The sequence below is a fragment of the Arachis ipaensis genome, chromosome B10, assembly GCF_059453495.1.
Source record: "Arachis ipaensis isolate K30076 ecotype BB chromosome B10, ASM5945349v1, whole genome shotgun sequence".
Lineage (NCBI taxonomy): Eukaryota > Viridiplantae > Streptophyta > Magnoliopsida > Fabales > Fabaceae > Arachis > Arachis ipaensis.
This window is the reverse complement of record NC_142435.1, coordinates 98,357,333-98,371,511: the sequence shown is the minus strand read 5'-3', so window position 1 is coordinate 98,371,511 and position 14,179 is coordinate 98,357,333. Positions and strand designations below refer to the sequence as shown.

Sequence of the window (14,179 nt, the reverse complement as noted above, 5' to 3'; positions counted from 1 at the left end):
TTCATGAACACCAACTAACTAACTAACTGTGTATCCTTATATGCACATTGGTGACACCTTGGGTGACACCAAACTTAGTTTGTAGCACTGTGATGAAAAAGTTTTGTTCAAGGCTCCAAGATTAGCATGCTCTGGTTTGCATTCATGCTCTCTCGGCATGCTTTGAACACCAAACTTATTCTTCACTATATACTGCCTAATAAGGATTTCACCAAGTGTTTGTCAAGTTTGGGTTGGAATTCATGAATATTGACTTATTCACTATTTTCTAAAAGCATATAAAACATGGGTTGCCTCCCATGAAGCGCTTCTTTAGCGTCACTAGCTTGACGTTTCTCCTTCATCAGGGAGGTTGATAATGCTTCAAGTCTTCTCCTCTGGCAGTAGACCTATATCCAGTGGTTGTATCAATGATCTCTACATGTTCCAAGGAGAGAACTCTGTTGATAGTGAAGACCTTAGGTAACTGAGATGGTACAGTGGGGAGATCAGGGGGGATATCTGGGAAGTAAGCTGAGATCACTTTATCCCCTGGAGAGAAGTCCTCGGTAGGGATCTTCTTGTTCCTCCACCTCCTTGGTACCTTCTTCTTTGTTCCTTGTGATGTTGTCTTACTCTTTGTGACCTCCTCCTAATGAACAGTTGTTCTGAACAAGGGTGATGAGCTGTGGTTTTAGTTCAAAGTTGTTGGCATGTATGGTTGGCTTTTGAATGCTACTCCCACATTTTCCTGGGTTTGGGTTGATATAGGAGCCTAGAACTCTTCTCTCTTGCCCAGCATGATTTGCAAGACCTTCTCTGCCATGGTTGTGAGCCTCTTCTTCATGAATGTTCTCCATATTCTCCTTTATGTCTAGTTCAAAGTACTCTTCCTCTTCCTCAGCACCCACTACTCTTTTTCTTCTTGCTTCCCTCCTTAATCTAAGGAAGGTCCTCTCAGGTTCAGAATCAAAGGAAGTTGAAGCCCCGCTTCTCCTCCCTGTCATACAACCAACAAGGTACAAGCAAGGAAACAGATCCAGAAAGTATTTTGTTAGAATTACGGTTAGTGTGAGTGATGCAATATATCAAACAGTTAGTGGGTTAGTGAACTGAATTGTAAATAACTAAAAAAATAAATGAAAAAGTAGGGGAAAAGGAAGAAATTAACTAAAACTGAAAGCGAATTAACTCAACAGAAATTTAAATCAAACAAAAGAAAAATGCTCAATCTAGTTATCCTCCAATTTAATCATTGTTGATTCAAATCAATCCTCGGCAACGGCACCATAAACTTGATACGCACAAAACTTGTCTCTCAACAAATTTTCTTCGACAAGTGTACCGAATTTGTCGTCAAGTAAAAACTCACAATAGAGTGAGGTCAAATCCCACAGAGATTGATTGATCAAGCAACTTTAATTAGAGGAATGTCCTAGTTGAGCGAACCAGAATTTGATTTGAGATTTGCAGAAAATTAAATGGCGGGAAAGTAAATAGCAGAAACAGTAAATGCTAGAAATAAAGAGCTGAATGTAAATGGCGGAAGGTAAATTACAGAATCTTAAACGGGAATGGGGTAATTGCTCATAAAAATAAATGGCAGAAATTAAAGAGAATGGGTAAGATCAGAAATGGGGAGTTCATTGGGCTCAGGAGATGTTGCATTCTCCAGATCAAGTTCATTTTCATCTCTTCCTCAATCAATGCATTCATTGATCTCCTTGGCAATCTTAAGTGATTGAATTCTAATTTCTTGGTAATTCAATCTCTCAAATCTTGATCAATAGCCAATTCCTTGGTCAATTGCTCATGAGATGATATGAAGTATGGTCACTGATTATACCACATGCATTTCCCAAATCAAGTGTTGGTAGGATTATAGTAACATATCCATCCAAACCCAATTTGGTCCAGCATGAGAAAGCATTTCTAACATGATCTCTTCATTCCTCTTTCAAGGTTCAGAAGAGATCCAAGTATGAATAGCTTCTTTTCCAAGATAACTACCCAATTGGATGAGGATCGAAAGCTTTCTAGTAAAATCAAGAGAAAAGATAGAAGAAGGTGAATGAAAACTAATATTGATCCATCAAATTACAACAGAGCTCCCTAACCCAATGAAAGGGGTTTAGTTGCTCATAGCTCTGGAAAATAAAAACCAAGATGGAGAATACATGATGAAAGTAAAACTAGAAGTGCAGAGAAAGTAAAATACAGAGAGTAGTTCTATGCCAAAGGCTCCCTAAATTTTCCAACTCTCTAACAAATTCAAAGCTACTCCTATATATACTACTCTTCTTATCTTCTAGTTGGCTCTTCAAGTCTTGGGTATGGGCCTCTGAATCTTGAGTTTGAAGTAGTTATCCTTTTCATTGGGCTTAGCTTTGCTTGCAGAGAGAAAAGGTGAAGTAGGCAGCGACTTTGACTCAGGACGTTAGTGGTGTCAATGTTAAGTGAAAGTGTGGGTTCGAGAACGTTAGTGACAATCACCTTTTTCACTAACGTTCCTAACCCAAATATGATCACGTTGACTTCAACGTTAGTGGCACTAACGTGACCACTAACGTTGCCTCTTGGTCCTTCGCACACGTTATTGGGACTTACCTTTCCCAATAACGTGGAGAGTCCTCCCTTATCCCTACGTTAGAGTCCACATTAACTAGGTTAACGTGGCTTCTAACGTAGCAGTGCCAATTCTTTGAGAATGTTAGTGACACTTACCTTTATCACTAACGTTCCAATGTGCCCATTTCCCACGTTAGAGTCCACGTTAACTAGGTTAACATGGCTTCTAACGTAGTAATGCTAGCCATCCCCAACGTTAGTGACAAAGGTGAGTGTCACTAACGTTGGCTCATCATCTCTTTATCCACGTTAGCTTTCACGTTAACTAAGTTAACGTGGGAGTTAACGTTGCTCATGGTGGCTCTTGGTGGTTCACCCCAACGTTAGTGACAAAGGTAAGTGTCACTAACGTTGGCTATCAATTGCTCTCTCCATGTTAGCTTCCATGTTAACTTAGTTAACGTGGGAGTTAACGTGGCTTATGGAGGCTTGGCCAACGTTAGTGACAAAGGTGAATGTCACTAACGTTGGCTTCTCTTTTGCTTCTTAACGTTAGAGTCCACGTTAACTAAGTTAACGTGGCAACTAACGTGGCTAATTATGAGCTTGGTCCAACGTTAGTGACAAAGGAGAGTGTCACTAACGTTGGCCTTGTTGTCTTCTTCCACGTTAGAGTTCACGTTAACTTAGTTAACGTAACTCTTAACGTGGGCTTATGATGGCTTCGAGGGCGTTATTGGCGATTATCCACGTTAGAGGTCACGTTTGTGGGACTAACGTGGTTCTTCTTTGCTTCCTTTGTCCTGAAATCAAGCAACAAAGTGCATCAAAGTTCTAGTCCAAGTCATGAGTCATGCATCATCCAATTTGTCATATAATTCATGCAAAATTCTCATGAAATCATGTAAAGTGCACAATGTATGCTTGAATCAAGATGTAAGTGAATATCTACCCAAAACTAGCTTATTTTCTAAGAAAATGCATGAAACTACGTTAAAAACAGTAAAGAAAAGGTCAGTGAAACTGGCCAAAATACCCTGGCATCAGTAGGCAATTAATCGAAAGAAGCATATAATGGCAAAGGAGCAATAGAATAATGAAAAGGAGTTAAGTAAATGTGCATTAAGGATTGTATAGGAGTTAAAAGTCTGAGAATAAAAATTCACAATCCGAAATGTAAAAGGATTCATGTTAAGTAGGAAAAACGTCCGTCATGCCTTGGTTAGAATGTTAGAGAGAATAATGAAAAACCAGAAGAGATGTTTTGAAAGGTAAGTGGGTTAGGAATGAAAAAGAAGTTGAGGAAGTTAAAATTAGGGAATCAGTAAAAAGTGGGTTAGAGTAAGTGGCATGATGAGCATTTTCTAAATAACGAGAATTCACAATTTAAAGCAATAGATAACTCAAATTCAAACAAGGAAGTTAAGGATGAATCAAATGAAAATAGCAAAAAGTGGAATTGAATCATCCAAGATGCAATTTATAAACTAGGAAATTAAAAAGAATAAGAAAGCTTGCCCTGTCATTCATGAATTGGTTTGGTAAAAGCTGTGTAAAGCAGAGTGCAAGTTTGCCAAAACCAAAACAGGAATAAAAATCAAAATAATTTACAGAAATTTGGGCAGCATCCCGGCTAAAATTGGATGTTTCCGGAAAATAAATAGCAATCAGAATAGCTCATATGAATTAAAATATCGCTGCAATTACATAAAAAGAATATGAACATGGAAAAGCAATGTAAAAAGCAGCATGAAACAAGAAATTACAGCATATGAACAATACTAACATCCTAGCAACAGCATAATTGTGAAAATTAGAAAACAAGAAACATGAACAGCGCAATTAAATAGGCCTAAATCCACTAACCACATCCTAGGCTACCTAACAACCTAGAATCTACTACAACATGCATAACTAACTAGCCTAAATATGAACATAAACAGAAAAATAGGAAATTAACGATGAATGGGAAGAAGGGTGGCGTTCAGCGGAACCTGGAAGGCGTAGGAAAGAAAGTATGGCAGAGAGGTGGCTGGGGATGGTGGTGGTGGCAGCTGACGCGGTGGTTGACAGCGGCACGGCGGCGGTGGCGGTGGCGGCTGGTCGGAGGCAGGGGGGTTTCGGGAAGGGTAATGGGGTTAGGAGGGGAAAGGGGAAGGAAGGGAAGGGGGCGTTGGTGGCGGTTGGGGGTGTGGCGGTAACGGCGGCGCAGAGGGTGGCAGTGGTGGTGGAAGGAAGAGGAGGAAAGAAAAAGAAGAAAGAGGGGGAAGGAAGGGGGTGGCGTGGCGGCGGCTTCTGGGTGGTCGTCGGGGGTTGTGGTGGGCGGTGGTGGTGGCTGGAAGTTGTGGGTGGTGGTTGTGGAGAGAAGAAAGGAAGGAGAGGGGTTTCGCGAATGGGGGGGTTATTAAATTTGAATCTACGCGATCGCGTGGGGCACGTGGTCGCGCAGCTGGGGTGGAATGGGGGTTGACGCGATCGCGTGGGGCACGCGATCGCATGGAATAGATAAAGGAGTGAATGACGCGACCGCGTCGCTGGAAATTGTGCTAAACGCACGATTCAAGCGTCGTTTCAGCGCAACTCTCTGTCTCCTTTGGGGTGTTGTGCAATCAATGCAACGCGATCGCGTCGCTCACGCTGTCGCGTGGGATTGGTGTTGTGCAAGTGACGCGATCGCGTGGGTGGCGCGATCGCGTGGGTCGTTTTGTGCGAAACGCACAGTGGCTGCACGATTCCAGCCTAACTTTCTAGACGTTGGATATTTATGCCGGTCTCCAGATCACGCGGCCGCGTGCATGACGCGGACGCGTGGGAAGTGTTTTTCGCAACTGACGCGGTTGCATGAATGATGTGGTCGCGTCGCGCACCTTTTTTTTATGCAGGTATGCAACTATGCAGTATGCAATGCGAATGAATAATATTCAGGTTCAATTGAAAAGGAAATAAAAATAAATAACACGAAATAAAACTGAAAAAGAAACGACCATACCATGGTGGGTTGTCTCCCACCTAGTACTTTTAGTTAAAGTCCTTAAGTTGGACATTGGATGAGCTTCCTGTTATGGGGGCTTATGCTTAAATTCATCCAGAAATCTCCACCAATGCTTGGAATGCCAATAGCCTCCGGAGTCCCAAACTAGGCATGTAAAGCTTCTGAGCAGCTTCGAACAGATTCTCAGGCTCCCGGGGTGACGAATGTCAGAATAGATTCCAGGATCCCAAATTTTGCTTTAAAATCCTCCTTCTTCTTGATCTATATTTTTCCATCCGGGCAGTTTAGAAATTAGGTTCTCACCAAGGTGACCAAACGTTCTCCGAGATCCATTCGATTGATTGTGATGCCAATTTGTGCACTTTGAGTTGAAGCGTGGAACCTTATTGAACTGTGTACACCAGCTCTGAGTACGAGCCATTTCCCTTTTACTCTTAAAGCCGCAGAGAGCTCTAAGCTGGCCATCTGTTTCAAGCAAACCATATTCAAGTGAAAAAATAAAGTTAAAGGTTAAGGATTGTACCCACTTGAAGCTTGTATTGGGTGGTAATGGCCTTGGGATAGGTATTTCCAGTGGTTCTGTGAGTTCTACTCCCTTGTGCTCTTCTATGAATTTCTCCTTCTTTGCAAGATTCTTCAAATGCATCCATGTCCTGATCAAAGCCTTCCATGTCTTCCTCATCACTTAAGTCATAAACTGGAGGTTGAGAGAAATCTACCTCCGTATTATCTTCGTAGTCACTTAAGGAAGATTCTTCGTTCTCAGAGAATTCACCCGCAGATGCAAGTTCATTACTAGGAGAACTTGACTTGAGATTATCATCATCAAGGAAACTTGCTTCTTGGATTATTCCGTCTAGTTCTTCATGAAATACCTGCCTTGGGGGTTGTACATTGTCCTCCTTAGCATCAATTGTAACGTCCGTGACAGAATTTTCCACAACTTTGGATTCCCATGGAAGTTCAGCGTCTCCTAAGTCTTCAACCAACTCTTCTTCTTTTATAATGACAGCTTCCTCTACTTGTTCTAGTACGAAGTCATGCTCTGTCTTGTCCACCGGAGTTTCTAGTATCTTCTTCATGCTACGCTCTTCATTAGATTGTCCACATGGGGCTCTGGGAGGCCCTTGAATGTTCGAACATCTAGAAGATAATAGACTTACTGCTTGCTCCAGTTGATGAAGGGTTGTTTGAAGTTGATCTACTGTTTCCTTGAGGCGAACCTCTGATTCTCGGGGTGATGGATTTGGACGTGGTACATGGGAAAGTGGTGGTGTTTGGGAGTAATTGGATTGGAATTTGGGTAAATGAGGATCATACGGTAGTGAATGGTGAAAAGGAGCTTGTGAGTGTGGTGGTGCGAAGTTATGTTGAGAGGATGGCCTATAAGCACAGGGTGGGGCTTGTTGGTAACTACAAGGTTGTCCACCATGTCTATTGCCTTGGTATGCATTGTAGAATGGTCTTTGTCCACGATATCTTGGAGGGTATTGTTGCCTAAAGGGTTGATCAGATCCTCTTGGCTCCATCTATCTTTGATTGCTCTGACCTTGATGCAAGTTCCTGTTATAACTTTCATTCCTTTCAACAATATTAGAACCAAATTCAAATTGAGAGGGGTGAGAATTCATAGTGACTAATAAAAATAAAAGGGGAAAATAAAGACAAATAAACAAGTAAAAGAAAAATATTTACAATAACCAATAATAAGGCACACGATTGCAGTTCCCCGACAACGGCGCCATTTTGGCGTTGGAATTTTTGCTAGTAAAGAATTTTAAAAAAATAGTCGCATTGTAGATATAGTTTCTAAACCAACAGAAATCCCTTCGTACAAATGTTTTGGTTGTCACAAGTAACAAATCCCTTAATAATTGATAACCGAAGTATTCAAACCTCGGGTCCTCTTCTCAAGGAACTGCAGGGAAGTATGTTCTTATTATTGGTTATGAAGGTTGTGAATTGGGGTTTTGAGAATGAGGAACAAGTAATTTAAATGGCAATGGAAATAGATAAATAACTGTAAAATAAATAAATAACTGTAAAATAAACTTTTCGCAAGGTATGAAAAATTGGAAATCCTATCCTAGTTATCCTTATCAATGATGATGAAAATTGAATCTTAATTCCGCTTTGTTAACTCTTACTAAAGCAAAAGAAAGTCAAGGGACTAATTAGTTTGATCTTCGAATCCTATTTATTTCCTGAGAAAAGATTGGGATTGTTGAATTTCAATTTAATTAGCAAAGATAACAATTATCGATCATGTTTGAGTTTGATAACTCCTGAGTTACTGATTTCTTAACCAAGGCCAAAAGGGGGAAAAGTAAATCTACTGGAATAAAAATGTCTTCAGATTGGGAATAACAATAACATAAATAAAAGAAAGCAATCATAAACTGAAATACCTTAAATAACATTAATTCGAAAGAGTAATCTGTAGCATAGAAGAATTCATAAATTAAATTGGAAAAATAAGTAATTAAAAAGGAATATTGAACCTGATAAAAAGAGATAATCCTGAAAGCGAATAAAATCCTAAATCTAAATCTTAATCCTAAAGAGAGAGGAGAGAATCTCCCTCTCAAACTAAATCTAAATCATGAAAACTAACTAAAATTGGAGACTCTCCTTAAACGGATGCATTCTCCCACTTCATAACCTCTGATCTGTGCCTTCTGGACTTGGATTTGGGCCAAAAAGGGCTTCAGAAATTGCTGGGAGCATTTTCTGCAATTTCTGGTGTGTGACCTCTGTCACGCATCCGCGTGGGTCATGCGGTCGCGTCATTTGGAGTTTTCCTTGTCACGCGGTCGCGTCAGTCATGTGTCCGCGTCATATGCGTTTCGCTCAAGGTGCGCGATCGCGTCAATCATGTGGTCGCGTCGCTGTTAATTCGCGCTGGCATGCGGCCGCGTCGTCCATGCGATCGCGTCGTTGCCAGTTTCTTCAAAAACTCCGTTTTGTGCTTTCCTTCCATTTTTGTATGTTTCCTTTCCATCCTTTAAGTCATTCCTGCCTTAGAAGATCTGAAACTACTCAACACACGAATCACGGCATCGAATAGAAATAAAGGGTAATCAAAATAATTACTTTTAAGCATAGGAAACATGTTTTTCACATACATCACATAATAAGGAAGGGAAAGTAAAACCATGCAATTAATATGAATAAGTGGGTGAAGGATTGAATAAATCACTTAATTTGAGCACAAAATATATAATAAAATATGGGTTTATCAGCTGTGTTCAAGAATCAACATACTGAACTAGGAGAATCAATAACACTATCTGAATTCTGAGTTCCTATAGATGCCAATCATTCTGAACTTCAAAGGATAGAGTGAGATGCCAAAACTGTTCAGAGGCAAAAAGCTACTAGTCCCGCTCATTTAATTGGAACTAAGTTTCATTAATATTTTGGGATTTATAGTATATTCTCTTCTTTTTATCCTATTTGATTTTCAGTTGCTTGTAATTTAAGTTTGGTGTTGTGATGAGCGGATAATTTATACGCTTTTTGGCATTGTTTTTAGTATGTTTTTAGTATAATTTAGTTAGTTTTCACTATGTTTTTATTAGTTTTTGAATAAAAATCACATTTCTGGACTTTACTATGAGTTTGTGTGTTTTTCTGTGATTTCAGGTATTTTGTGGCTGAAATTGAGGGACTTGAGCAAAAATCTTATTCAGAGGCTGAAGAAGGACTGCAGATACTGTTGGATTCTGACCTCCCTGCACTCGAAATGGATTTTCTGAAGCTACAGAAACCCAATTGGCGCGCTCTCAATTTCGTTGGAAAATAGACATCTAGAGCTTTCCATCAATATATAATAGTTCATACTTTCCCCGAGTTTAGATAACGCAAACTGGGGTTCAACGCCAACTTCCTGCCCTATTCTGGAGTTAAACGCCAGAAACAGGTTGCAAATCAAAGTTAAACGCCAGAAACAGGCTACAACCTGGCGTTTAACTCCAAAAAGAGTCTCTACATATGAAAGCTCAATGCTCAACCCAAGCACACACCAAGTGGGCCCGGATGTGGATTTCTGCATCATTTACTTATCTTCTGTAACCCTAGTAACTAGTTTAGTATAAATAAAACTTTTTACTATTGTATTCAGAGTCTTTTGACCGATCTCTGATTAGTCTTATGCTATCTTAGACCTTTATGGGGGATGGCCATTCGGCCATGTCTACCCTATTTTCACTTATGTATTTTCAACGGTGGAGTTTCTACACCCCATAGATTAAGGTGTGGAGCTCTGCTATTCCTCATAAATTAATGCAAAGTACTATTATTTTTCTATTCAACTCAAGCCTATTCTTCTCTAAGATATTCATTCGCACACAAGAACATGATGAATGTGATGATTATGTGACGCTCATCACCATTCTCACTTATGAACGCGTGCCTGACAAACACTTCCGTTCTACATGAAATCAAGCTTGAATGCATATCTCTTAGCCTCCTGATTTACGATCAGAGTCTTCGTGGTTTAGGCTAGAATTATTGGCGGCCATTCTTGAGATTCAGAAAGTCTAAACCTTGTCTGTGGTATTCCGAGTAGGATCTGGGAAGGGATGGCTGTGACGAGCTTCAAACTCACGAGTGCTGGGCGTAGTGACAGACGCAAAAGGATCACTGGATCCTATTCCAACATGATCGAGAACCGACAGATGATTATCCATGCAGTGACAGTGCATTTGGACCATTTTCACTGAGAGGATGGGATGTAGCCATTGACAACGGTGATGCCCAACATACAGCTTGCCATGGAAAGGAGTATGTGTGATTGGATGAAAGCAGTAGAAAAGCAGAGATTCAGAAGGAGCAAAGCACCTCCATACGCTTATCTGAAATTCTCACCAATGAATTGCATAAGTATCTCTATCTTATTTTATATTTTATTTATATTTTAATTATCAAAACCTCATAACCATTTGAATCTGCCTGACTGGGATTTACAAGATGACCATAGCTTGCTTCAAGCCGACAATCTCCGTGGGATTGACCCTTACTCACGTAAAGTTTATTACTTGGACGACCCAGTGCACTTGCTGGTTAGTTATGCGAAGTTGTGAAAAAGAACTAAGATTATGAATGTGCGTATTAAGTTTTTGGCGCCGTTACCAAGGAATGAACAATCACGATTTCGTGCACCAATGAGGAAGCTTTTTCTTTTATTCGAATCGAAGATGAGCCGGGATATTTTCTTCGGCCCACTGAAAGACAAATGTCTCATCTTCGCCCACTCCATATAACTACTACGTTGAGTGGGATCAAGGTAAACAAAGTCTTGATCGACGGTGGAGCGGCAATCAGTCTTTTGCCGGAAAGGATGTTGAGGAAAGTAGGAAAACATCTTGATGATTTGGTGCCCACAAATATTGCTGTTACAGATTTTAGTGGGACTTCAACTCCAGCAAGAGGATTGGTTATTTTGACTATGAAGGTTGGCTCGTCCAAGCGTAACACTGTATTTGTGGTGGTTTCATCCAAAGCAAGTTATAATGCTTTACTGGGACGGGATTGGATCCATGGAGTGGGGGCAGTACCTTCTACTGTGTATCAGAGTGTTCTTTTGTGGACAAAAGATGGCAAGCCTAAAACCGTTAAATCATATTCGAGTTTATATGTAGAACAGATGCATGCCGATTTTAGGATATATAATCCTAAACTTAAACCTCTGAATGTTGACCGAACGCTAAATTCTTATAATTGTGAAGGTTGTTATCTGTCCTCGGAGGGATTATCGGTGAAGTTGCGCTATCTAGAGTTGGCGTTCGAACCAACTGGTTGGAATTCCCTACTTGAAGATCTTGGGAAGATTGCTCTATGGACCAGATTGAGGAAGTTTCCGACTGCATGGTAACATTACGTAATTATTTAAATAATTTTCAGTTTTTAGAAAATAAAAATGATTCTTCTGATGAAGTTGAATCACATAGGGTTGGTAATCTTTTTAGTTGTGATGCTTTCGATTCGACATCTTCAGTCGAATTTAGTTATAATTTCCCTATTTCCTGTAATGAAAATAATGATGTAAGCTGAACTGTAGATTTAATAGCAAAGGCTCATTGTGTAGAAAATAGAAGTAATGTTAATTTAATCAATGATCAAGTTTCTTCTATTTCTGATGACCCTATTGATTTCACTTTTGATTGCATCTATGATTTAGAACCATTGGGTTTTGAGAAATACTCAGTAAAAGATGATGATTATTATAAAGGGTTTGAATCTCAATATCCCTTAGAGGAAATTAATCTGGGGACTCCTGATGATGTTCGAATTACATATATTTGTAAAGATCTTGTTGATCCTTTTCGAACTGAACTCTTTAATCTTTTACATGAGTTTAAAGATTGTTTTGCTTGGGATTATCATGAGATGCCTGGTCTCGATCGTTCACTAGTGGAACATCGATTATCATTAAAATCAAATGCTCGACCTGTGAAACAAACTCCAAGACGTTTTGCTCCAGAAATTAAGATAAAAATTAAAAAAGAGATAGAACACTTTATTAAAGAAAAATTTATTCGAACTGCACGTTATGTTGAGTGGGTTTCGAATATTGTCCATGTCATGAAGAAGAATGGGAAGTTAAGAGTATGCATCGACTTTCGAGATTTGAATAATGCTACTCCAAAAGATGAATATTTTATGCCCATTGTAGATATGTTAATCGATTCTGCAGCGGGAAATGAAATCCTTAGTTTCATGGATGGTTATTATGGATATAATCAAATTTTTATTGCAGAAGATGATGTGTCTAAAACTGCCTTTCGTTTTCCTGGGGCATTAGGTACATATGAATGGGTAGTTATGCTTTTTGATTTGAAAAACGCTGGTGCAACATATCAGCGGGCCATGAATGATGTTTTCCATGAATTTATCAGAAAACTTATGGAGGTGTATATCGATGACGTTATGATCAAATTGATTTCAATGAGTCAACACGTTGATTATTTAAGAAAGGCATTCATTACTATGAGAAAGAAAGGATTAAAAATGAATCCTTTAAAATCTGCTTTTGGTGTATCGGCTGGAAATTTTCTAGGATTCATTGTTCATAAAAAAGGTATTGCAATTGATAAAAATAAGGCAGATGCAATATTGGCATTGTCTGCACCTAAATCGAAAAAAGAAGTACAGTCCTTTTTGGGCAAAGTGATTTATCTTCGAAGATTCATTTCGAATCTTTCGATCGAACTCGAGTGTTCGCTCCTTTAGTAAAATTAAAGAATGATTCGCAGTTCGAATGGACAAAAGAACATCAGTTAGCATTCGATTCAATTAAGGCCTATTTATCTAAGGCTCTGATTATGGCGAATGTTCGTCCAGGCGAGCCCTTAAAATTATACATTGCAGCATCTGAGAACACTATAGAGTGTATGTTAGCCCAAGATAATGAAAATGGGCATGAGCGGGCGGTTTATTACCTTAGTCGAGTTTTAACCGATATTGAAACAAGGTATTCTCCGATCGAGAAATTGTGTTTGTCTCTATATCATGCTTGTATGAAGTTAAAGTGTTATATGGTGACTAAATCGATGAAAGTTATAGCACAAACTGATCTCATTAAATATATGTTAAGTTTCCCTATGTTACGAGGGCGTTTAGGGAAATGGATGCTGGCATTGACAGAATTCGACTTACAATTTGTCCCAACAAAGGCTGTCAAAGGACAGGTCATTGCAAATTTTCTTGTGGATAATTCGAAAGATCTAAATGACCAGGGGGCAAATATAATCGATGTAGAAGTCAACTATTGGAAATTATATTTTGATGGATTTAATCATAAAGATGGTGCAGGGATTGGAATCCTTATTGTTTTGCCAGGAGGTATTCCATCAGAATTTTTGTTTGAATTAAAGTATCCTTGTTCCAATAATGTGGCCGAATATGAGGCTCTGATTTTGGGTCTTGAAATTTTAATCGGTAAAGGAGCTTTGGAGGTTCAAATATTAGGGGATTCACAGTTGGTTTTAAAGCAGTTATCAAAGGAGTTTAAGTGTAATAATGAGACGTTACAAAAATATTTAGTAACTGCTTGGGAATTGTTAACGTCTTTTCGAAAAGTTTCTTTGGTGCATATCCCTAGAATTCATAATGAAATTGCTAATGAGTTAGCCCAAATTGCTTCGAGGTATCGGATCGGTCCAGAAACTATTAAGAAATTATCTAGTATTCGTCAGATTTTAGTGTCTGCAAATGAAAGAGAAGTATTTTGTATAGATGAATGGGAAGATTCTGATTGGAGAAAGTCTATTGCTCAGTATTTAAAAAATCCCAGTATGTCAGTTGAAAGGAAAATAAAGTTATAGGCGATAAATTTCGTTATAATGGCAGACGAGTTATATAAGAAAGGGATCAATAGAAGTTTGATGAGATGTTTAGGCCAAGATGATCAAAACATAGCTTTGGGTGAAGTTCATAATGGGATATGTAGTGCCCATCAAGCTAGAAAAAAGATGAAATGGGTGTTATATCGCAACCATGTGTACTGGCCATCTATGATAAAAGATGGCATCGATTATGCAAAGGCATGTCAAGAATGCCAAAAACATGGTTCGATACAACAGATTCCAGCGTCTGAGTTGCATTCGATAATAAAGCCATGGCCATTCAGAGATTGGG

At 39.2% G+C, this 14,179-nt stretch overlaps 1 protein-coding gene across 1 annotated transcript; it reads left to right on the top strand.

Moving 5' to 3' along the window:
• The first annotated feature begins 12,864 nt into the window (after window positions 1-12,864).
• LOC148581020 (uncharacterized) lies at window positions 12,865-13,866 on the top strand. Its single transcript, XM_088492291.1, has one exon. The coding sequence runs from the start codon at window positions 12,865-12,867 to the stop codon at window positions 13,864-13,866; it is 1,002 nt and encodes a 333-aa protein (XP_088348417.1).
• The last annotated feature ends 313 nt before the right edge of the window (window positions 13,867-14,179 follow it).